This window comes from Venustampulla echinocandica, assembly GCF_003357145.1.
Source record: "Venustampulla echinocandica strain BP 5553 chromosome Unknown scaffold_2, whole genome shotgun sequence".
NCBI lineage: Eukaryota > Fungi > Ascomycota > Leotiomycetes > Helotiales > Pleuroascaceae > Venustampulla > Venustampulla echinocandica.
This window is the reverse complement of record NW_022474207.1, coordinates 2,322,669-2,346,985: the sequence shown is the minus strand read 5'-3', so window position 1 is coordinate 2,346,985 and position 24,317 is coordinate 2,322,669. Positions and strand designations below refer to the sequence as shown.

Here is a 24,317-nt window from a genome sequence, read left to right as displayed (position 1 = left end):
GAGCGGGTTATCCATAACTGTGGGTGGAATTGCCCATAATATAATAATTATGGGTAGAGGGATGTGCAGAAGGCCCTTGGGTAATGTTCACCTGAGGCATCCCAATTTACTTTGGTAAAGGCAGCATGCTCAGCCTTCCACCACTGCCTTTAATAGAAAATAGTTTATTTTTAGTAATAAGTCTTATAATACATATATAAAGTAGGTATAGATAGACTTTATATAATATCTTAGAGTAAAGTAGTAATTAATAACCTTTATAATATATTTATAAACTAAGTTTCTCTTAATAGTACTATTGGGGGTGTTACTAAGGCTCGCTAACGTATCCGGTAAGGCGCCGAATCGTAACCGACGATGTCCAGCGGTTAAATGGAGGGGATTCTCTTAGAAATAGAACAGTAAAGTTTCGTCTTGTAATAATCCGAGTATTTGTCATATGAATCGTGATTCCCTATCATTAGGTCCTTACAGCTTGTCCTGGTTGAATTTTCCACACCTCGAGTTGCAATTTTGGGTTGCTATCATTCCAATCTCAACTGCTTGAGCTCAACGCGACTTCTGTTTGATTTTCGTGACATTCTGTACCGTCTTTTACTCATGGCCCTCTGTAGGCTCTGTCAGGACATCCCTTTTGCCTCTCTTCCTTCGGTCCCTGAGGATCAAGACGGCTCAAGCCGGGTAGCTGACAACAATGAAATGCCTGAACTATGGTGGCGGCGCAACAGCAGCAACGAGTCGCTTCTGCCGAAGGACCCAATTGGTTTCGCCTGGCACAAATGTCTCGATGCACTCGCCGAATCGGCCAGAGCTGGATGTCCCCTCTGTGCCCTCGTGCAAACCGGCGTGCAAACTTGGTTAGATCACTATCGAGAGGCCGAAAGGTCCTATCCCGGATGGCGCCAGTTCTACAAGGAGTCAGAACCGATTCCTACTGGGGAGAGACTGTGGTTAACGAAGCGGTTGGGCGGAGGGGATGGTTTCATCGTCTTGGCTCGGAATTCGGTGACAAAACACAGAGTCTTCTATCTCACCGGCGTCAGCTTTAGCGTCGAGGCTGGTAGCGCTTTAACTTCAAAGTTCCCTTGGAGACCTGTAGAGCGAGACTCTGGGTCGCGACAGAGCCTTGATGTTGCGACCTCTTTAGTGAACAACTGTGTCGAGAAGCACGAACGATGCGCTAGAGAAGTAACTCCGTTGCCTTCGCGTGTGTTGGATGTCAGCTCGACCGGCGACATGATTAGACTGATCGACTGCCCTGCTGGCTTAAGCGGGAAATATATCTGCCTATCTCATTGCTGGGGTTCTTCGGAAACTCTGACAACTACTCAAGAGTCATACGAGAAGCGTATTACTGGAATATCACTGTTACATCTTCCTAAGACCTTCCTCGACGCTGTGATCATCGCTAGACACCTTGGAATTCGCTATGTTTGGATAGACAGTCTCTGCATCATGCAAGAAGACCAGGACGACTGGGCTCGTGAATCGGGGCGCATGGCGGATGTCTACTCCAACGCCTACCTAGTCGTCGCTGCAAATCACGCCAGAGATGGCAGTGAAGGCTGCTTCCATAGCCGGCCGGCCCGCCCAAAATCAATGGTCAATATCCCTGAGTTAGGTGAAATTTGCGTACAGTTAGTATACCCCGGAGATGAAAATGAATGGCAGGGAAAAGATTTCGAGAAAGAACCGCTCTGCAGACGTGGTTGGGCTCTGCAGGAGCGCATACTCGCTCGACGTATCTTGCACTACAATACCAGGCAAATTTATATCGAGTGCAACTACGGCATTATGGGAGAGGATGGTAGCAGTTTTGGAAAGCGGTATTGTTGCAACTTAAGTGACCTAAACGAGTCCAAGGAGCCCCATACCATGTGGAACAGCCTGCTCTGGTCGTATGGGCTACGCAAGCTGACCAAAGCAACCGATAAGCTCCCAGCCCTTAGCGGAATCGCCAAGTTATTCAAATCACGATTTGCCACGGAATATGTAGCCGGACTGTGGAGCGATAAGCTTATCGAAGGGCTGGCATGGCAGGGAATAGGAGATAGGTCACCGGCCTCAACCACTGAGTATACTGGACCGAGCTGGAGCTGGGCGAGCTATGGCGGATGTGCTGCCACTGGTCTACAGAGAGAGTGGAAGGATATTGCTAAGATCGAGGGCTGGCATGTCGAGCTGCAAAACGAAGGAAACCCCTTTGGAGAGGTGAAGAATGCTTGGATATGTATTCATGGCCCCATGGCTGAGCTGAAACCCAGCGAAAAGGAGATCACAGATCACGAGAAAAAACTTAAAGAAATCGGTAGGACTCCACTTCCACGGTTGCGGACGCGACACTCCGACAACGAGGAGGGCGAAGTGATGACGCCTGATCATGACGATATAAAGAATTCAGCAGGCTGGCGTAAATGGAATATGCAAGTCCTGTTACTTTGCGGGAAAAATGGTAAGGATGAAAGGGCCAAGAAAACAATTGAAGAGAAGAACCACGGTGCGGAACACAATTTTACGTCACGTTGTTATGGTCTGGTTATCACTCAGGCAGGAGACGGTCGGGACTCAAGGATGAAAAGGGTTGGGTGGATGTTTCTAGGAGGGGAAGAAGCGAAAAAGATAATGGACGACAAAGAGTGTTGGGGGAACGTAACCTTAGTATAAAATGGCCGACTTCCTTCTCCAAGATTTATAGCTACTCTCTAGCCCTTCGTATCAAACAGATCCAGTATTAGGCGATAAAGGATTCAACAATTAACTTGGTGAAAGTGTAAAAATACACGCAGAGAGAGGTAAAATCTGAAGTGCTTCGCACAGACATACTTGGGAAGAGTATATAAAGGAAGTTACTTGTTTTAAGGGGAAAAGGAGCTTTTGGTTCTTCTTACCTCGGCAGCGTACTTCTCCGACTGCCATATATGCCATTAAGTTAAGAACTGGCTCCAACGAACACTACTAGGATAGCCACATAAGTTGCAGTAGCTGCTAAAACATCTCTTGGCTTTAAATCAATCGTCTTCGTCCCAGGTATTAAACCACTAGAGATAAAAGCAACTATAAAAGCAAAGAATGTTACTGCTACGGAAGATGTACGGAGAGTCGTGAGAAGAGTTTTGTGCAACACGATCAACAACATCGGTCCGATAAGAGCGAGATCAATTATGCAAATCAGCAAAACAAAAGAATTTCATGCTCGGGGGTACAGGGTCTCAAGTCCACAGTGGAATGTCTCCAAAAACGAGCTGAATGATGTGAAGGATGTTTTAAAGATCAAGACGGTATTCGGCACCTTGTTAAGGCACGATTATTCTAGCAACCTTTGCTTCTGTAACGAGTAAAGTGAGCAAGAGAAGCCTTGTTTATAACAAATTTTTCCGTTCCTCCAGCCCCCTAGGCCTTCTATTCCAGCTTAAAGTATCCCAAAATGCCCCTAATATTGCTCTTCTCTCGAGTTAGCCCCTGAAATCAGGGGCTCGCTAAAGAACCTGGAGCTTTTCATCGCTAAACCTCAGGATCCAACAGTAAACTACAGCGCCACCCCCTCCTCACTCGCACTGTAAACATTCGCTCGATATCACTGCACAGGCCGAATTCATCTCGGTGAAGGCTTCGGTGGTGCTGGCTGCGTCAGAAGCTGCAAATTCGGAATATCAAGTTGGAATATTATCGGTGCTATTCGACTCGTTTCCTCCTACAAGCGACAGCATTATCAGTGAACATGTCGATTCCTACTCGTTAGAAGGTGGGTTTGAATAGCACACTGAGGCCAAGACGTGAAAAGGAGTGGACGCAATTCTCAAGACGATGAAGACGCATTACTTGCAACGTTTAGAGCAACGCTATCTTAAAAGACGGAAGATCGAGTCTCGGTAGCGAAGGTTCATGTAGGATCAAGTGTTTGATAGTATGGAGTCTGTACAGGAGAATCCTGGCAGGGAGACGGGGTCATATCGAGGCTCGACATTGATTTATTTGGGTGTTACGGAATTTGCCTTACAATGGGTACTCTGAATGTGCTGTGCATCAAACGATTCTGCGGCCCTCTTCATATTTTCAAAGTTATCCTAACTTGTTAAATATTCTATCCTTCAAGAAATATACCTAAAAGAAGGATGTTTATACCCCAAACCTTGAATCTCCTCATCTGTCAAACCAGAAAGACGATGGTCTCGGGCGCCGCTGTCTCTCTTCTTGTTTTCCCATCTCGCGTACGCAATTCCCAAGAGCGCCAGCAGAAGTACCATGACCTCCGCAGCAACATTCACATAGTGGCCCCGAGAGTATTTCGGCCCATCGGTCGGCAGATACGTCCACGTTGCAACAAGTGCACCGAGATTTCCGACGGCCACAATATAGCCAGATGTTACAGCGCGAATGGCCGGCCCAGCTGCATTATTGAGGCCCTGGAATTATGGTTAGGGACACCAAAAATTTCAAAATTTTGAAGATATGGGGGATTTGCTCACCCAAGAGAGGAAACCAGGCCCATTGGGAAAGGATCCACTGGCAGCAAAAAAGACCCCAAGATATCTGATCGTGTCAGTCTTTGCGGTAACGACAATACAATAGCCTGTCATCGAAATTGCTGCATTTAATGCAGCGAATATGCCACGGCGGTTATAGCGGTCGCTGAGCCAGGAGACCGTGAATGTCCAGACGCATGCCACTGCATAAGGAGGCACGCTATAGAACTGCGTCTTCAAAGCTGTCCATCCAAGGGCTTTCAAAATGGTAGGCAGGAACAATGAGAGTGACTGTGCTGAGATGGTGGCAAACAGGAATCCAAGCCCGTAAATGGTGTTGTTGATATTGCATATTCCAACCCTGACGTCCTTAAATGTTGTCTTGGCCTGGATATCTTCGTGATGCTCGCGATTTATACGTTCGAGTGCAATATATCTGCCCCGTTTGTTGAGAAACTTACACTGATCGGGACGAGAGGGTAGAACCAGGATCGCCAAACCTGCGAGTAGAAATGTGATGATGCCTTCAAAGAAGAAGATATTTCGCCAACCATAGAGGGGCATACTGGCAATACCCCACTGAGGAATGGAGCTGAGTCCAGCAGCGAGTAGACCTCCAAATGCACCCGCCAGTGATGCCCCACTGATGAATATCCCAATGCGAAACATAAGCTCCTGCCGACGATAGAAGCAGGAGAGATAGAATGCTATGCCGGGCATCATGCCACCCTCAGCAATACCAAGGAAGAAACGGCACGCCACCAGCCCTCCATAGTTTGTCACAAACGCACTACACATGGATATAAATCCAAACGCAATGACGAGTAATGGTAGATAGTATCTAGCTCCAATAATCCGAAGCAGTATGGTAGACGGAATTTCGATGGCAATGTAAGAGATATAGAATACTGTGAGGGCCCAATTGAAGCGAAAGTTTATTGCTGTGTTCAGGTCCTTTTCAAGTCCTTGAATTCGAGCATTTCTAGGAGAGAAGTGTTAGTCTCTCCTCGCCTATCTGCAGTCGAGGATGGATTACCCAATGCTTGATCTATTCTAGTATCAGCAATGCATTCAATTATAAGGATTCAATGGTGGTTACCGATCAATAAAGCACAGGAGATATAAGAGCCATAAGGTAGGTACAAGCCTCCAGTCCTGTTTTTATAATATTAACAGAATACAAACAAAGGTTATGTGAATGCTGGGACTTGCCATTTTCATCCTGATTCGGGATTCATCGTCTTCTGTCCACTCTAAGTCAAGAGACTCCGACTTCTTGTAGTCAAGTATATCATTCACATGCTCTACCTCCAGCGTATCCATGCCTTCTTTGGAATCCGACATCTTGCTGGTTGCGAGTAATAATTGTACTAAGAGAATCACGATAAGAATATACAGAAATGGCCGCAAAGTAGAACTTGACTCGGAAGTTTAAAGTAGAAGGATATAAGAGACCATATATACTTATCAACGCCGTTGTCCTAACTAAGGATGCGGGACCCCAGATTTGTACTTACACTAGACTTGGTCACTAGCACCCTCCTATGTGGATCTATGGGGTTTGGATTTGATTCTACTTCAATTCGTATAGAGATAAGCTCCGAGCAGAGACAGACCCGGAGTCTAACCTAAGTCCTTGGCAAGTGGTAATACCATTGAAACCTTGCCTCTTCCCCCGCATTTTCAAATTGTTGTTCACGGATATCTGCCGTCCTGCGGACTTAAGAGATGGTTTGGGCAAATACCTTCGGATACGTTCCGTTAGCTGGATGGCCCTGGGCTGACAGCCGCGAAGTGTCCGCGAAAGCATGGTGAACCATGACTAGTACGCCCCTACGAGCTTGCTGGAGCTCGGGGATGCTCTTCTCCGCTTGAAAACAAAACTCTTGTATTTGATGGTGCATCATTAGAGGCCTTGTGGACTTATGGCATATTATTTGTCGGGTAGGATGAATCGCGCAGTTGAGAACTCGAGGCATCTCACGGTACTTCACTTCCACCAAGCCTATTATCGGGCAGCCCCGCAATCATCTAACCCCACCATCTCTACTTCGTGAACCTCGGTTAGCTTCACCACTACCAGCCACGATAGTGTCGAGACGAACATGCAGGGTAGGCTTGAAGGCTGATCCTTTCAGCAAAGAAAGTCGTCATTTGGGATAGATAGCATTGTACTTCCATATGTCTATGCCTCCTTCATCGCCACAGGACAATCAACACGTTCGTGAACGGCCACAGAAGCGACTCAGGGTGGCATTGGCGTGCGATAGGTGTCGAGACAGGAAGATCAAATGCGACGGCATCAAGCCGGAATGTTCGAGCTGCCAGCAGCGTCGACAACGCCAGCCCTCACAGGAAAATTACCGTTGCACCTACCAGAGTGATGTACTAAAATTTGCGTGCGAGAGAGAGCAGGTACGCCACGGCTATTTGCGGAGTCATCCTACTAATGAAAGTCGGTACAGGTATATAGAAAGCTTGCACAGTCGTATTCGAGAACTTGAAAAAAGGCCCGGTGATTCGCAATCTGCCCTCGAAAACATATCCCAACTAGGTCCGGGAGCTGGTAACAATAGGACCGGCTTGCGTCCGCTAGAACATGCCGACACTCCTAATGGGGCAGTTTCTTTATCTTGCGGTGAATCTCGTGTCAATGGAGAGGCCAATGTTCAATCCCTTCCCCCAAACTACTCTACAAATTCCATAGCTAGCAGAGTATCGCCATCATACACCTCGCCTGGATTTCTGGAAGCGACTACACCCCAGCACACTCCGTCCCGGTCAAACATCGAAGGCCGCACAACAGACGTGGAAGGAATGATTAGTGCGATGGGTGCAGCAGCAACGACCGATACTGAATCGCCTTCCTCTCAGACTGGATATTATGGCTCATCGTCTGCAATATCCTTTTTCAATCAAATTCAAGAAAACCTGAGTAGCTCTACTCGCTCTAGATCAGATTCATACCATATGAAGAGCGCAGAGACTCGTGAAGACAATCGTCGGAGGGAGGATCCAATCGAATTATATTCGAGCACAAAGCTTAAAGATTTCTACTTACCTCCAAGAACGTTTACGGATTACCTACTCAATTCATATTGGGACAAAGTGCATTGCCTATATCCTATTGTCCATAGAACAAGTTTTGAAGCTGCATATCAGCAAATTTGGGTGCCCGAGGAAACACGACAAGCCGCATGTACTCTACAGATAGGACTAGGATCCTCAACATGTCCGGTTTCTATATTTTATTGCGGGTTAAATGCGATGCTTGCTCTCGGTTGTACCCTTTCCGACATGCCATACGAACAACGGCGAACCCTGTCTGACTCCTTCTGTCAACGATCTTTGGACCTGGTTTTAGGAAATTTATTGGATTACAGCAGCTTGGCACTTGTTCAGACCCTTTTCATCCTTGGGCAGTACCTTCAGAGCACAGATAATCCCACTCGTTGCTGGAATGTTGTTGGTTTGGCGCTTCGTGTTGCGCAAGGGATTGGCTTATACATGGACAAAGGCTCATTCATTAATACAATGCTAGAGACAGAAATTAAAAGGCGTACCTGGCATGGCTGCCTCCTACTTGATATGTGTGCACTACTGCTTCCTATGCATTTTGTTTGTGCCATGCTAACTAAAACAACAGAATCACCAGTATGACACTTGGGCGGCCCGCCTTAGCATCTAGGGAAGCAAACGTGCCATTGCCCGCTGCTGTTGATGATATATATCTCGAAGGTGAAGCGGCCACCGGCATCCAGCCTGCTGGCATATTTTCTCAAAGTATGTTCTTTGTTCAAAATCTTAAGCTGTATGCAATTTTTGGCGAAGTACTTACCAGCGTCTACAAACCTTGGCAAGACAAAACCAAGGACGATCAACAGTTGGACGGACGACGCATTAATAATATCATCAAAACAGTCGTGGACCTAGAGCAAGATTTGCTGGAGTTCAAATCTAATCTACCATTACAACTGAGGTGGGATTATAAAGAAACGGATCCCGGTGAATCATGGCTGCTAGAGCGCCAGCGGAATATTCTATATACACGGTACGTATTCCGCCCTCTCGTCGTTAGTATAGTGCTAAAATTAGTAGTTTCTTGCACTTGAAGGTGCTGTTATATCGCCCAGTATTCCACCAGCTATACGTTCAGGCCAGAAGGGACGGTGTAAAACGCCCTACAGAGTCGGAGGAACATGCCGATGAAACTGTGACCAGTGTTGTGGCTCAACGCTGCTCAAGCGCCTGTATTGAAAGCGCCCATGCTCTCATTGATTTCATCGACAAATCTTCTCAGACTAAAGCGGCAGGCTCATGGTGGTATAACATTTACTGTGAGTTTCTCACGCCCAATCATCCAGGCGATAAGCTCATCCGTCAGATATGTTTACTTCGGCAATGATTCTTATCTTGGCCGGCTCGGATTCCCCACCCAAGGAAACTGCAGCCCAACATAGCATTGACCGGTCATGGCAGAAGTGTCTAGGGACCTTAGACCGATTGGCGTCGAAGCACGTCAGAGCTCGGAAATGCGCCTTGACAATCGTTAAGCTACGAGACCAAGCCCTCGCTTCACACACCAGTATGATCTACACTTCACGAAAGTCACTGCTACTAGCTAACATGCGCACACTGGCAAGCCCATTATAACTCGTCTTCTAGTCTTCGGCCAGATGAATTCGGATTCCAGAACCCGACACACAGTGATTCAAGCCAGCACAGACTTTCAACAGATGCACCACAATATGAAAGGTCTTCAACCGCCCACCCCTTTTTCGAGGATTCGGTTGAATTCTACGACCCGTTGTTGCAGGATGTTCTGAGACAACAGCCGAACGGTCAAATGCTATGGGATTCACTTGAAGATGATTGGTGGCAAGGTATATTAGAAAGGCCGTAGAGGAATAGACTACAGAGAGTGGGATAATCTTTTACCATTTTTGAACGAGTAATTAATCTGAGTAAAGTAATGTGATTAATATATAAGCCACTGCTAGTTTGATCACCGCTAGTAATACCAAAAACAAACCCTACAAAATTCCGAAAACCAGTTAAGATATAAAGATATAATCAGTATCTGTTACTTTTATTTTCAAATTATCAAGTGTATCAAGCTTTAGACAGGGCTTTGTCCCAGAAACCAACCTTCTCACTCCTCACCGCTTGCTGTCTGTCGCTCTACTACACGGTTTCTTGTCGTTAACGCTATTCTTACCACTTAATTAAAAATTTGAATTAGAAAAAGATATTGGACTTAATAATATCTATTAATTCAGCTCACATCTGACACACACGTAAGATTTACTATTTTGGTAGAGGCAAGATGTAGGTGCCAGCTGGAGTGGCATGGAATGGCAAGTGTGAGCCTCAGGATTCTAACAACTACCGGGGTTGGTGGGGTATTTGGTACCCCGCAGTGCCCGCAACTAGTAAATAAGTTGATATCGGCTGCTATCCGTTAACCCCACATTTCTAACCACTTCCCGCGGACCTGCTGTGAAATTAAAGGTTGAAACCCAGCCACAGTCGGATGCTATCCGTAAGTATAGACTAGTAGTCCTTCTCTCTACTCAGACTGTTTATTAATTTTTAGTGTCCCAAAATTGAATATTTGGATCGGGTACTACTTTTAGAAATTGTATTGCAATCTGGTTTCAGCATATAATAGACATCCTGCTGCTCCCTACACCGTTCTCCTACGTTGAAGGATATAAGCTTTCTAACAAGGACAATGTTAGAAGGATTATTATCACTGCCTTTAGGCAGCATTCTGGCTCTTGGAGCTGGCCTCTATGTTGCTTTCAGCTTGGCCCAATGGCTCGTTGATCCGCTACGCAGCGTCCCGGGGCCGTTTCTTGCACGATTCACACGTCTGTGGTATCTTTATAAAATATACCAAGGCGATTTTGAGAGGACGAATATCGATCTCCATAAGACGTATGGGCCAGTTGTACGTATTGCGCCGAATGAGTATTCTATCGACGATGTCAAAGCTGCAAAGGTAGTCTACGGGCATGGAAATGCGTTTGTCAAGGTGCGATGAATAACCCCCGGCTTCTAATTTACAAATCTAACAATATCATCAGGCTCCATGGTACTGGGCGTGGATGCCGCCAGAGCCTAACAAGGCGTCCCTGTTTGCTGACCTTGATCCTCATCGCCATGGCGTACAACGCCGCAAGTTTGCATCAGCATACTCAATGAGCTCTCTCGTGGGCTACGAGCCATTCGTTGATAACTGCAGCTATCTGCTCATTTCACGCTTCCATGAGATAGCTCAGGCCGGCCGGAGCGTCAACTTTGGGCATTGGTTCCAATGCTACGCATTCGACGTCATCGGCGAGATAACCTTCGGAAAGCGCTTTGGCTTCCTCGACATGGGCGTTGATGAGGAAGGGGTCTTCAGCGCAATTGACTCAAGGGGTTCGTACAGCACATTCGTTGGTATCTTCCCAAAGCTACACAATATCCTCTTCCCTCTTCTTCCATCTACTGGAGGCCACGGATACGTCGGGAATTATACCAAATCCCAGATCGCATCACGAGAGGCGCTACTCAAAGACCCCGAAAGCCAAGACCGCGACGGCCCACCGGATTTTGTCTCTAAGTTTCTGGCTCTTCGTTCTGAAGATCCAGAAAAAATGACAACTAATGATATATTCACTATCTGCCAGAGTAACATTGGGGCAGGTAGCGACACAACCGCCATCACGCTCTCTTCAGTCCTATATCATCTCCATAAGCACCCTGCTACGTACAAGCGCCTCCAAGATGAAATCGACGCCGGCATAGCCGCAGGTGCCATCTCTGACCCCATCACCTTCAAAGAAGCCACGCAACTGCCCTACCTACAGGCCGTTATCAAAGAAGGCGTCCGCTTACACCCTGCTACTGGACTACCTCTTGCACGTGTCGTGCCTCCCTCTGGCGCCACGCTTGCCGGGCAGAAGTTTCCCGCTGGTGCTACGGTCGGAATCAACGCCTGGGTTGCCCATCGCAACACTTCTGTCTACGGGACCGACGTAGATACTTGGCGACCAGAGCGCTGGTTGGAGATTAAAGAGCATAGCCATGAGGCGGAAGTTGAGCGTTATTTCTTTGGGTTTGGGATGGGTAGCCGGACATGTATTGGGAAAAATTTGAGCTTGCTTGAGATGAGCAAACTTATCCCCGAAGTGGTGAAGAGGTTTGAATTTGCGCTGGATGATGAGGTGAGGAATAAGGAGTGGAAATCGGTGAATAGGTGGTTTGTAAAGCCGGAGAACTTTTGTGGGCAGGTAGTAGAGCGGAATAAGAGATCGATGGAGAGTACTTGAGAAGTAAATATAAAATATATTTATTAAGAAAACTACTAATATAAATAAAATAGTATTAAGACTTATTTACTCTTTATTTTATATACTACTTATACTAAACATTATTGTATATTTATTAGTAATTTAGATAATAATTCTTCTTTATTTTATATTATTTTCTTAAACTCGATATTGAAACCCTTTTATTTTTTAGTAGTTATTATAAAGCTAGAAAGGATACTCTCGACACTACGCACCGCTCATGCCTGGCACACCCACCACCTGCACGACAGCTCCTCGAACATTTTGTGCCATCTTCTTGAACTCAATATCGAAAACCCCGCGTTTCTTGTGGTCACCACGAAGCCAGAAACAGCACCCTGCTAGGGCCACACGATCCTGAAGATGACCTAAAGAGCAACCCTGCGCGACAAATTCCAACTTACTGAACTGGATTACCTAGGTACCTACTCGTACCAACTCGCTTACTGGTTGGGTATCACGAGTTAGGTACCCAAAACTTCCTACCGTAAAGGTAGGTAGCTACGGTCGCCCCATTCTTTCTCATCTTTTATCTTCTAAGCCCGCTGCCCCCGCCTCTTGGATTTCGAAGACACAACTTACAACTAGAAAATGGCCTCATTCCTGGATCTCCCACTCCACGCGAGGCACAGAGTTTATGCGTACCTGGGCTTGTTCCGCTGGTGTCCGATCGAGTTGAGTCACCCACAGATATACGAGGAGTCTCCTGGACCTTCTCACCCAGGCTTTTTCGATTTAACACCAAGGGAATGCTTGTATATCTGCCGGAGACGTGGTGGTGACCAGACGACGGGACCAGACATACCAGACTGTCTATGCCCAAGGTTGCCACTGCACCGACTGCTTCTGATCTCGCGCGCAGTCTACCACGATGTTTTTACCGCCTTTTATTCGCGAAACAATTTCTTGATACGACTCCACGGTGCAGGTGGTTTTGAATCTCTTCATTTGGGCCAGCACATTCAAAGCACTATAACTTCCCTCTTGATTCGACTCAACTCCTGGCCCTGCCCACGCGGGCACGAAGTACCTTTTGCTACTGGCTTTCAATGCGCGACTTGCAAATTTTTTACTGCGGATGCCGACCCCCCCCTTGATATGACCTCTCAAGCGGGCCAAGCTCTCCTCCATGGGTGGCGGAGGTTCGCTGAGCGTCTCGCATCATCTGTTTCACCTAGTCAATTGGAACTTACCCTCATCTGCGACGTCACGGACAAGGCATCTGGCATGGCCGTTCTTGAGCCATTATTACGATTTCCGACGTTAAAACAATGTGTTATTCGACTTGGAAGACATTTCAATTACGAGTTATATCAACTAGCTCGAGAAGCTTCTCTTCGTGCTCAAGGTTTATACAGCGAAACGCGAGGGATTTTCCCCTTTCAGCGTCTCCCTAGAGAACTACGCCTTAAAATTCTAGGCTATACACACCTTGGTGACCACAACTCGTATTTTAAGGCCCACCGTCTTCTACAAATCACAAAAAATAGGCTTGTCGGAGGTCAGTGTTTCTCTTACCACGGGTCGAAAACCTGCTGTCGAAAGTGTACAGTCACTCTTGTCGATTGTTGCTGCGCTCCAGTCCGCGCGGCCTACTCTTCGAATTGCGAGTGTCGTCACATCCCATTCGCGCTCTCACGTGTTAGCAAAGAGATGCGGGCAGACGTGATGGAAGTGCTACTTGCGCAGAATTCCTTTGACTTTCTCCAGGATCCGGAAGAGACGATTGGGTTTCTAAGGAACTTCCCACAAGGGACATTGAAATATAGCCGGGGAATAAAACTTCTGTTTTCCGAACCAGAGCTCGACGATTGGGATCAACTTCGCTACCGTGAGAAGTTGACGCGGTTAGTTGTGTTTATAAGGGACAATTTTGAACTTAAGAGGCTTTCGATCACTATCACCCTCGATAGTTTTGACCGTGGCGCTTATGCGGAAGAGGAAGAAGATACTCGATTCATTTACGACATCTGCCGTGACATCACACGGGCTTTGCGTCTGCTCCACACACTAGAGGATGTCCAGTTTGATCTTGGCTGGTTCAAAGCCCTTGAGCCAGTAATGAAACAAGCGATTTTGGGTCAGCAGCACCCCATGTGTTTGTCAACAGCAAAACCAGCTGTACCTTCACGGAGAGAAAGTGGCGTATGGTTTAAATTACCAACATGGTATCAAGAAGGGGACTTTACGAGATGTTGACCGTGATTAAGAAGATCCTACTTCTACAGTATAAAGGGGGGCACTAGCCATTATACAGGGTTATTTTTAATTGGTCAGGATAGGTATGTGAAGAATAATGCGGGAGATTTCAAGGTTGCATGATTGATGGTATCTATCTATAGATACTTTACAATCCAGAAGTCTAAATCCCAAATGCTGAACTTAAAACCTCAAGCCTTCAGATCCCCTTTTTAGTCCTACAACAAACATATCCCACCACTATAGAGAACAAAACAAACTCTTGGTTACTCCTCAGCACAACACTTCGACAGAACTTCTTCTTTGGCTGGAGTAACGGAGACCTCGACAAGTCTATACTCTGACTGATGCCCCTATATCGTCCGATTCACGCTTTTCTTGTCCAACGTCTATAGTGAGCAACCCCTCTATTCTAGACCTCTTCGTCAGAGCGGTGATCGAATTTTGAGTACAAAACGAAGCACAGCCCCATCTGTTATCTTCGTCTCGACAGGGATCCAAAAACCTCACACCATGCCTTGTAGACCCATAGGCAGCCACAAAACTGTTTCTGCAATCCATTTGTCTTCTTTCAACTAACGCGAAGGCGTTCATTTCGGCACAGTTTCCATGTTTACTATGCAATAAGTCAGTGTTGGATCTTTGTTTTGTCCTTAGTGTGAACTATGAGACCTTCGCCTTCTGAAGAATTGTCAATTCGGGGCTGGGCTGAGACTTACTGCTGACTGCTACAGTAGAATTCGGTAAGTTGGCTTCCTTGCGGTCCTTTGATGGAGGAAGCGACAGCGAGTACTCCTCCATCTTGAGTAGGGACGTACAGAGCGGCCATTACGCTCGGACATTTTTTTTCAAACCTGTGTGCTTCTGCGACCATTATTCCGTAACCAGTGATAGCAGCATTCTTTACATCCTCCGGGGTCATATGGCCAGTCATCTGAATAACTTGCCAGCCGTAGGTACCATCACTGAAAGGCTTATATTTCGGGGGGGGGAAGGAAAAAGCCTGAGCTATGAGTATGTAAAGTGCGAAGAGGTGGGTAAATCGAAAAGAATTCATATCGTAGATTGGCTTCCGACGTTCGAGACTGTTTGAATTTAAAAAGGATCGCGATCTAAAGAGCCCAGAGGAAAGTGATAAACAGTATTCCAAAATAGCTAAGAAATGATAGAGTAGAATGAGATGCAAGTGGTCGTAAGGTTATTGAAAGGTAAAGGGAGATAGTCGGTGCCGATAAAAGTTCGTGTCAGAGAAATATCTGCATATATACACAGTATCGAAGTCATGTTCAAGGTTGCACAATGATCCCACGAGCTTGGTGGGAAGTTTGACAGACTAGCGCAGAGCATTCGTGCCCGCAATCCATATCTCCCATGGAACTCAAAAAGTTTGGCAGAGGCTATGGTTAGTTGGTTGGTAGAGGCTATGGTTGGTAGGGGCTATGGTTGATAGAGGCTATGGTTGGCAGAGGCTATGGTTTCAAGTCAGCAATCCATCACGAGGCAGATGAAGCGTCTAAAATATGTTTCCTACGGCGCTAATTTCAAACCATGCACCAAGCGGTGCAGAATTACTTCTATACCCTGAGTTTTAGTAACCCATTGCAGTGGTACAGCACTGCAGGAAACATGTGAGGATGGTGAATAGCGAAGTGTCACATAATAGGAAACACTAACCTTTGTAAATAGTCGGTCGATCTTCGACCTCTTTCCTCCTCCGTGATCAATCTTGAGTTATACTCCAGATACTGCCCAAGAGCAATCGAGTCCCTTCATATCCATTCGAAATGTACTATGAGCAGTGATTTGTGCAGCTGAAAATTGAAAAGAGATGATCAATCCTTCGGAAGGTCGCTTTACAGACGACTGAGACCTGACCCATTCTATCGAGTATAGTAACATGTATGCCTATGAAAACAATCCTTGGATTATCTATGGGTCCTTCGAGATCGTTAACCCCTGTGTAAGGAGGTAGTTGGTATTAGAAGGAAGTTGGTACCAGGAGGAAGTTTGGTATTAGAAGGAAATGATAATCGGAAGGAAGTTAGTACTAGGCGGGGAAGTTAGTAAGTACCACCTAGCTTTGGTTACCACACCTTCATTTGTGCGCCTGTCGCCAGACGGTCATGCAGGCTCAAACGTGGCGCATACAATTGAACGATTTAGACCAACCAGAGGATTTGTATCAACAACTGAGTCTATTTGGGTCTAAACCACCAGCAAAACCAACACCAACAACGGGGGCGTAAATTGACATCAGGATCGAAACCAACATCAGGATCCAAACCAACATCAGGATCCAAACCAACATTAGGATCCAAACCAACATCAGGATCCAAACCAACGATGTGACCCAGATCAATAACGGAGACCAACCTGTTTCTAGGATCTAAGCCAGCAGTAGTGCCCAAACCAACAACAGGATCTTCAGAAACAGTACCTGGGTAAGTGTACCTAGCCGCCTCATTTTCGGCTACTTCTCGCCATTTCTACCGTATCAATGGCCAAAAACGCCTTGTTCTCTACGTTATTTCCCGAACTTCCGAAGAGGATCGTGTAGGAGATAGATTTTCTTGGCCAAATATTGCAATTCTGACTGTTTCAGAATTCAGCTCCGCCTCGAATATTTGGGGACGAGAATGTTGGTAATAGTCCCGTGAAAGAACCGTTGGTATTTTGAGGGTTAGAGAATTCAAAACTGCCTATTATTTGTGCTATTCTTCAAGTAGGATTGTGTTGGAGTTGATCTCATTGACGTCAAGTTGCTATTTCGAGTGTTACGGATGCAACTCCGCCTTTGTCTCCAGTATTCTACGAAGAAAATCTCGATAATAACAAGTTTCATCAACGGGCATTGCTGCATTGAGTATTAGAGAGTCTATATAAGCTGTCTATTGCATCACCTCTTACCACAGCATCCAAACAGTTCACTCTCAATCACTTTCCTCAATCATACATCTTCCTCAATCATACATCTTCCTCAAACATACATCTTCCTCAATCATACATCTTCCTCAATCATACATCTTCCNAATCATACATCTTCCTCAATCATACATCTTCCCTGAATTATACATTTTTCTCAAGCATCAACTTTCTGTACTCAAACTTTCTCAATTTCTCAAATCTAGCCACAATGAAGAGTAAGAAACATCTTGTTCTATCACAAATCTAGATTACTAACATTTAATCAGCCACTACTTTTGCACTTGGGTTCATGATGAGCTACACTTGCGGAACAGCCTTTGCACTTCCCTCTGATCTACCAAACACTTCGGTCTCTACTAGTCCGTTCCACGATTGCGTCAGTTCTGGCAAAGGGTTCAATGAGTGCCGCGCACAAAGTCGAGGTTTTAAGCGAGATGCACCAACCTCCACCAGCCCCTTTCACGACTGTATGGACAAGCCAGATGCTACTCTGGCGAAGTGCACCACTTCGGCAGGACTCGTACCACGATCAGCTGATTTTCGATCTAAAGCTGAAGCTGATGGGGATCTTGAGACCCGCGACTTGGTACTTACCGAACGGAAACTCGATATCAATTTCAAGGGATTTATCGATGATTTGGGTCACAAACTAGGAGGATCTGAACAATGCTACTCGGTCAATAACCTCGGCCGCACTAGCTGGCTCACAAACACTGCAGTCTCAGCCTTGAAAGGGGAGGCTTGTACTTTTGCAGTCAACCAGGCCCTTGCAGCAACTGGGAATGGAATTGGAAAGTACACTGACACCAAGTCTGGTTTTTACATGGGAAATTTCGGACCGGTTGTGAGCCCGAAGGTCAAATTTTTTATGACCGTTCTGCTTACAGGGGCGGATCTTGCGGGTATCAAGGACGTCAAAGAGTTCGCTATTGATCTGTGCACTAAGGGTGTTGACCGCTTGACCGGCGATCCAGGATGTGTCTCAGAGAGAAAGGTGGGGAAGAAGGTTTCGCATATGTCTGTAAACGGTGGCGAGTTCGACTGGGCACTTGTTACTGGCGACAAACCCAACAACAAACCCGAATACGACAACGCAGGTGTTTGCACAAACTGCATAATGACTCTGGTTATGGAGGCTGCTAACAAGGTCAACAAGGATGGTAAAACTCCCGTACCTATTGACCAGTAGACGCCTCGGTATAAGTCAGGAGACCAGCATAAGAGCTGATAGGTTGTTGAAGTGTTGCTTTAAGGGTTTTCAATGTGTCTTTGCATTTTGTTAGTTGTCTGTTGTTACATAGCCATGTCTCTCCTTGGTATTCTGGCTCTTGAGGAGTTTGCAGGCGTTACATTTTGAATTTCTGCAATATAAATTTCCTACTTATATATGTTCCCTTTCAGGGTTAGAGATTTCAAATACGAAGAAGCAAGGAAAGCTCTCAAAGATCGACTACCATTTTGTGTTTTCCTTAATCCTCTTGCACAAGACTTTGCTACCGATTACCTCCGATCGGCCCAGCAGTTCGTTCATGGGCAAATTAGAGCTATTTTCCAATCAGAAAGTCCAACCCCGAACAGCCTTCTCCTGAAACTCCTAGCTGTTAAGATATAGGGAAGACGTATTTTAATCACGATGCGTATAACTAGGATACGGCGCATAATATCTTAGAGAATAGCCTCCCGGTTTTCTGATTCAAGAAAGATAAAAAGCGCGCGATTATTACAAGGGACAGAGTACTCGATCAGCGGGTGAATCATGAGATTTCAGAACTTCATTGACTCAATAGCTTCGATATTCGCCCACCTCACCTAGCGGATAGAGGCACGTTCTGTTAGGTACCTTTTAGAGGCTTTTGGAGGCTTTTGTGGCTCTATGCTACTAAGTTCCAGCGGCATGTACAGTACCAAAGTGTAAAGGGTACCCGATATTGCGCCATGGTTTAGAGCAACCTCGCCATCCTGTAGTCGTGGCTTAATTGAGAAGCCTCACCCCAGCACTATCTAGCCATTCACTTCTGATTGCTGAATCCAATGCGGGAGCGACAGGTAGTAATGACTCACGAGGGGTTGTCGCCCTCTGTCGCACTGGGCGTGGAAAGCGCCGGGTTTAGTAATCCTTTACGTACCAACCTAATACATTACTATCCCATGCGCATCATTGGTCGGGGATCGTGATGCTGCAGCATGGCTTATTAACTCCGGACTCAATGTTGCAATTCAACCGCGTTGCTGATCGGTTGCGACATTTGGAGGGGCTCGCGGGGTGAACTCGAGTACATAATGGACGGCAGCTGCCGGAAGGTTCATTTCCAATTAGTAGTAATTACACTGTTGTTGTCTCACTACAATTGACTACACTATTCTTCCCATCAGCTGCAACCATGCCGTTCCCAAACGATGAAGTATTGATGAAGACCGCTGGTGACTTAGTCGCACAATTGCAAGCTATCTTTGGAAAGCATCCGGGGTTCCGTCCTGGTTAGAGGAGCTAGCAATTCCGTCATATGGAGCATTGATACTAAATCTTCTATTCCAGCACACGCCAAAGGCGAAATCCTCACTGGCACTTTTACTCCCTCCGCAGAAGCAAAGAAGCTCACCACAGCTCCTCACTTCAACAACCCCAGCACCCCCGTCTGGGTACGATTCTCGTCCTCCACGGGGCTCCCAAACATCCCCGATACAGATTCCCACGCCGATCCCCGTGGCATCGCCATCCGGTTCATCTTAGGAGACCGCAAACACACTGATATTATCAGTCACTCCACGCCGTTCTTCCCCGCGCGTACAGGGCAAGGATTCCTTGAATTCCTCCAAGCTCTGGCGAGTTCACCTCCAGATGGACCTAAACCTTCTCCCGTCGAACAATTCCTCGGTGCGAATCCAAAGGCTCTTGCTTTCGTCCAAGCTCCCAAACCAGCGCCAGCTAGCTACGGCACTGAGGAGTACTTTGGCGTGACTGCCTTCAAACTGATCAATGCTGAAGGAAAGGCGACCTTCATCCGGTATCATATTGTTCCTGAAGCAGGTGTATCAACCCTCTCCGCCGACGAGCTGAAGGATAAAGACCCCGACTATCTCCGCAAAGAGCTCACCGAGCGTCTAGCCTCGGGCCCCATCTCCTTCAAGATCAAGGCACAAGTAGCTGCCGAAGGGGACGTAACGGATGATGCAACTGTTCACTGGCCAGAGGATCGTCCGGTGGTGGAATTGGGAACCTTGAAGTTGGATAGTGTGTTGCCCGATAATGCGAAGGAGCAGAAAAACATCATTTTTGATCCGATTCCCAGGGTTCAGGGCGTGGAGCCTTCGGATGATCCGCTGCTGGAGATGAGGGCTGCGGTTTATTTGATTAGTGGGAAGCAGAGACGCGCTGCATGATGATCTCGGGCGGATAGGTGTAGTATGGTTCTTGCTTGACGAGAGATATGATATTCATGATATTTTATTTGGTGGGATGGAAATCACTATGCATTATATTAGCAAATAAGCATCGGTATTTGACAAATTTCTGTCTAGATTGACGGTGATAAGCTAACAACTTATTATATCTCAGTTCATTATTATAAATCTTATCCCGTCTATTCTTCAAAGATAATTGCGGAGGTCTTTTATCTTGAGATATCCTCTAACCAGCAACGAAGTACCAGGCTTCCTCCATACCCTGAAGATGCAACCAAGAAATCAGTAGCCATCAATAACACTGAGAGCTCTAGAAAAAGGACGTCTTGGATATGTAGGTAAACTCGAATTCATTAATCGCGGCCATTGTCATTCCACGTGTGAGAGCTATGAGAGGGATCGTTATAAACAGTCGGTGATCGACAGTAGCTCCACTTCAAAAGCCCATAATAATAATATACTTCCCCAGTCCCCGGTACGCCGAAAGAGRAAAAGCCAATCTAAAAGGCGCACCCAGGCCCAGCGCGAACCCGACGTTGAGCCTAGACCCGATACCAAAATAATGAAAACCTCATCCAACGAGTACCAGTCTAGGTCCCTCACCACTTCGGAGGTTGGTACGCTCCCTGCGGCTGCGTCACACCGCCCTGCTGTGGAGGGTAATATCCAGTGTTGTTCTGGTCGCCATATGTGGGCGGCGCTCCCTGAGGTGGCGAGTACGGTCCTGGGTTATAATAGCCACCTTGTTGTGGTGAAGGGTCCTGTGGTGGTGGTCCATTGTATACATTTTGAGGAGCCATAGGCATTGGATTTGTGGCGTATCGTCTTGAGCGTTTACGGCGACGAGAGATGCAGCATCTATCATCGTGTTAGCAGCCGCTCGAGAGAGGGAATGGGTTGCGACGGGATATCATAGGATGGACACTTACAGGACGAAGGCGAAGAAGGCGAAAGCGAAGAAAATAACTATTCCAGCTACCAGCCAGCGAACCCATACAGTCCAGGCCGAGTTACAAGTGGTGCGGTATGGATATCTGCGAGGACGCGTTAGGACATTGAAGGACAGCGTCTAAGGACGAGGGAGTGCGATAGAGGGAGGACATACCCATTACGATAAGTAGTGCACGTTCTGCGGGGAATAAGTACACCCATCGCGAATTGATCGATAGGTTTAGGTGGTAAGGTATGTATGGAGGTGGAGGTTATTTGATCGGTCTTCAGTGGTGGTGGTATGGCAGCAGCGGCGGCAGTTTTAGTTAAGGGCGTAGTTATAGATATAGCTGTGGACGGAAAAGTGCGAGGGCTGAAAGGAAGTCAGAAGCCGCAACATGATTGTGGCTGACGATGGCAGCAGCCCAGCAGCCAGGCCGGTTCTCTGTCTGACCGCCTGGGTATTACGTAGCTCGGTTTGGCTGGCCAGTCCGGTACAGCTTCTTCCGTGGCTGCTGGGCTGCCAGAGAGTCGCAGAGCATCATCATTTGATAGGCAGCCTTGCTTCGCCCCAACGCCAATGCTTGGGTTTCTCCCGGTGTCCATCGTGGCTCACATGCACCATCGGCCATGCACACGCCGCCAGCGTCAGCACAAGGGAGAATTCGTCCCGAGAACAAGGGGCAACTCTTCCAAAAGTGATTCCAGACTCAAAGTCTTGAGCTCCGTTTGCAGAACTCTTGATCAACAGGGCAACGCTGGCGCTGATCCCTCACTAAAGAATGCCCGATCGGACAATCCCTCCCGTCCTGGTGGGATGTGGAAATTCGACACACAGAACAGCTGAAAATGGTGTCTTTACTCCGTAGAGATGGGCATCAATTCGTTCGAAATCAGCTACTGCGACAGTCGATAATCGATAATCGTTGCATTAGGTTGGCTGCATGACACAACAGCAGTTGTCAAGATGCGTACAAGAACCCGGTTTCGAATCCGGCATGAAGGTTCGAGGAAATCTCAGCGTTTCAGGGTTTAGCCATGCGGCATCCGGCATCACACGTATGTGTGGGGCATATGTCGTATTTATTTGATATCCGTGGAACCGCCCCGCGAGGTCAGCTCCGATGCCTACAGTAGATAAGTAGATAAGATTTGCTGATGTTGTCGCTCCAGCCCCCTCCTTCCAAGCTGTGGAGGAGGTTCTCGAGGTTGTGTAACAAGTCCTGCACATGAAGGAATGAACGAACGGCTACTGTATCGTTAAATATATCGCACCATCACTCTAAATTCACAACATGCCAGCGTCTCCACTTACCTGCACGCACTCCCTAGCTACTATCACCACCATTGAAGCTACCTAGTAGCTAGAGACCGCAGCTGAATGGCTTCCTCCACCGGTAATATCCCCATCGTCGATTTCTCAACATGGACTCCTCAGAGCTCCTCCGAAGAACGAGCAGCCATTGCCAAAGAACTTGCAAATGCGTGCCATAACGTAGGATTCGTATCCATCATCAACCACGCCATCCCTCCTGCCCTGCTAGACGAAGCATTCGGCTGGACAAAACGCCTCTTTGATCTAACGAACGAGGAGAAGATGCTAGCTCCGCACCCGGATGGGCCCACAGTGCATCGCGGATACTCCTGGCCAGGGCTAGAGAAGGTTTCGCAGGTCATCAGTACGGACCCTCAGGTCGGCGAGAAATTGAGGGCAGTGGTGGATTGTAAGGTAGGTTGCATACCAACGCACGCAGAGCTCGAGTTTAGAATGGTGCTGTAGGAAAGCTACGAAGTCGGGAGCGAAGAGAACGCCGAGCAACCAAATATATGGCTCCCAGAACCCGTACTCCCTGGGTTCCGCGAATTCATGACATCTTTCTACTGGCAGTGCTCCAAAGCTTCGCGCGAGGTCCTCACAGCAATTGCAGCTGGCATGGGTTTGAAGGTCCCCGAATCGCTGCTCAAGTTTCATTCTGGCCATAACAATCAGCTCAGGCTCCTGCACTATCCCCCTATTCCCGCGGCGCACCTTGAGAGCGGTTCGCATGCAAGAATGCCGGCACACTCGGATTGGGGCTCCATAACACTGTTATTCCAGGACGATTGTGGTGGTTTAGAGGTTGAGAATCAGTTTGTTCCCGGAGAGTTCGTCAAGGTGGTGCCTGTTAAACATGCTATGGTGGTGAACGTTGGGGATTTGTTGATGAGGTGGAGCAATGGTAGGTTCATTATATTAGTTACTACTGCCCCGGATTACTTGACATTCTAATCATCTGCGACAGACTGGCTGAAGTCAACGCTCCATCGCGTAACGGCCCCGCCTGCTGACCATCGCTTCACTGGCCCAGAGCGTATGATACCAGCTAGGTATTCGATCCCGTATTTCGTTGCTCCGGATGGCGATACAGTTATCGAATGCATGCCTGAGTGTGTGACGGAGAGCAATCCCGTAAAATATGAGCCGGTTACGCAGAGGGAGTACCAGCGGCTGCGGGGAAATCTTCAATATTAAGAGAAGTGTAGTGGAGTCGTAGTAGGGACAAGTGAAGGCATTCAATCGGTCATAAACGTGAATAATCTTTCAAAGCCTACCAGAGAGCCTGCATAGTATGAACTTGAAGGGATGATTAACCCTAGGTAATTAACGTAATATCCCAAACGTACTTCAATCAGCATGCCTATAGAAAGATAGAAATATACTCAAGGGTTACTGTAGAACTTAAGCATAGATATCCGCAAGGTCACAGAAATCACGAAATTACCTATTATTGGATACGAAGAAGGGATAATAAATAGCGGGAAATAGAAACTAAATAGGGGGGTAGTTGCTACTATGCTGTTTACGTGACGGGATGTCAAACATGGGGCAAAAAAAGGTCCTGGTTGTTCACTCAAGGGAGAAATGAGAGTAAAGGCATAGTAGCTTGTTAAGAGAAGCAGTTTATGTGAACAATAATCTTAACTTAAATACCAGCAAGCATCAAAAGTCAAAACCATGTTCGAAAGATTATAAACTATGGGTATATATCATGTTGGGTATATAAGACAAGCAAGCGAC

General features: G+C 46.9%; 9 protein-coding genes across 9 annotated transcripts; 6 read left to right on the top strand and 3 right to left on the bottom strand.

The window, feature by feature from the left end:
* Positions 1-600: 600 nt before the first annotated feature.
* BP5553_05136 (uncharacterized protein) lies at positions 601-2,664 on the top strand (the record flags this gene model as incomplete). Its single annotated transcript, XM_032013759.1, has 1 exon — positions 601-2,664. One exon carries the CDS (start codon positions 601-603, stop codon positions 2,662-2,664), a length of 2,064 nt encoding a protein of 687 aa, XP_031870359.1.
* A 1,424-nt stretch (positions 2,665-4,088) lies between these two features.
* Positions 4,089-5,807, bottom strand: BP5553_05135 (MFS general substrate transporter; the record flags this gene model as incomplete). The annotated part of the gene is made up of 5 exons (XM_032013758.1): positions 4,089-4,403; positions 4,467-5,445; positions 5,500-5,511; positions 5,563-5,618; positions 5,649-5,807. 5 exons carry the CDS (start codon positions 5,805-5,807, stop codon positions 4,089-4,091), a joined length of 1,521 nt encoding a protein of 506 aa, XP_031870358.1.
* An 837-nt stretch (positions 5,808-6,644) lies between these two features.
* BP5553_05134 (uncharacterized protein) lies at positions 6,645-11,782 on the top strand (the record flags this gene model as incomplete). Its single annotated transcript, XM_032013757.1, has 7 exons — positions 6,645-8,053; positions 8,110-8,514; positions 8,562-8,800; positions 8,848-9,048; positions 9,107-9,346; positions 10,205-10,500; positions 10,553-11,782. 7 exons carry the CDS (start codon positions 6,645-6,647, stop codon positions 11,780-11,782), a joined length of 4,020 nt encoding a protein of 1,339 aa, XP_031870357.1.
* A 612-nt stretch (positions 11,783-12,394) lies between these two features.
* Positions 12,395-14,002, top strand: BP5553_05133 (Uncharacterized protein; the record flags this gene model as incomplete). The annotated part of the gene is made up of 1 exon (XM_032013756.1): positions 12,395-14,002. The coding sequence occupies one exon, from the start codon at positions 12,395-12,397 to the stop codon at positions 14,000-14,002; it is 1,608 nt and encodes a 535-aa protein (XP_031870356.1).
* A 333-nt stretch (positions 14,003-14,335) lies between these two features.
* On the bottom strand, positions 14,336-14,924 carry BP5553_05132 (uncharacterized protein; the record flags this gene model as incomplete). The annotated part of the gene is made up of 2 exons (XM_032013755.1): positions 14,336-14,618; positions 14,722-14,924. 2 exons carry the CDS (start codon positions 14,922-14,924, stop codon positions 14,336-14,338), a joined length of 486 nt encoding a protein of 161 aa, XP_031870355.1.
* A 2,211-nt stretch (positions 14,925-17,135) lies between these two features.
* On the top strand, positions 17,136-18,116 carry BP5553_05131 (uncharacterized protein; the record flags this gene model as incomplete). The annotated part of the gene is made up of 2 exons (XM_032013754.1): positions 17,136-17,142; positions 17,194-18,116. The coding sequence occupies 2 exons, from the start codon at positions 17,136-17,138 to the stop codon at positions 18,114-18,116; spliced, it is 930 nt and encodes a 309-aa protein (XP_031870354.1).
* A 1,192-nt stretch (positions 18,117-19,308) lies between these two features.
* On the top strand, positions 19,309-20,308 carry BP5553_05130 (Heme-dependent catalase-like protein; the record flags this gene model as incomplete). Its single annotated transcript, XM_032013753.1, has 2 exons — positions 19,309-19,405; positions 19,464-20,308. The coding sequence occupies 2 exons, from the start codon at positions 19,309-19,311 to the stop codon at positions 20,306-20,308; spliced, it is 942 nt and encodes a 313-aa protein (XP_031870353.1).
* Positions 20,309-20,928: 620 nt separating this feature from the next.
* On the bottom strand, positions 20,929-21,865 carry BP5553_05129 (uncharacterized protein; the record flags this gene model as incomplete). Its single annotated transcript, XM_032013752.1, has 4 exons — positions 20,929-21,187; positions 21,259-21,363; positions 21,435-21,632; positions 21,714-21,865. The coding sequence occupies 4 exons, from the start codon at positions 21,863-21,865 to the stop codon at positions 20,929-20,931; spliced, it is 714 nt and encodes a 237-aa protein (XP_031870352.1).
* A 775-nt stretch (positions 21,866-22,640) lies between these two features.
* On the top strand, positions 22,641-23,771 carry BP5553_05128 (Clavaminate synthase-like protein; the record flags this gene model as incomplete). Its single annotated transcript, XM_032013751.1, has 3 exons — positions 22,641-22,988; positions 23,040-23,478; positions 23,542-23,771. 3 exons carry the CDS (start codon positions 22,641-22,643, stop codon positions 23,769-23,771), a joined length of 1,017 nt encoding a protein of 338 aa, XP_031870351.1.
* Between the last annotated feature and the right edge of the window lie 546 nt (positions 23,772-24,317).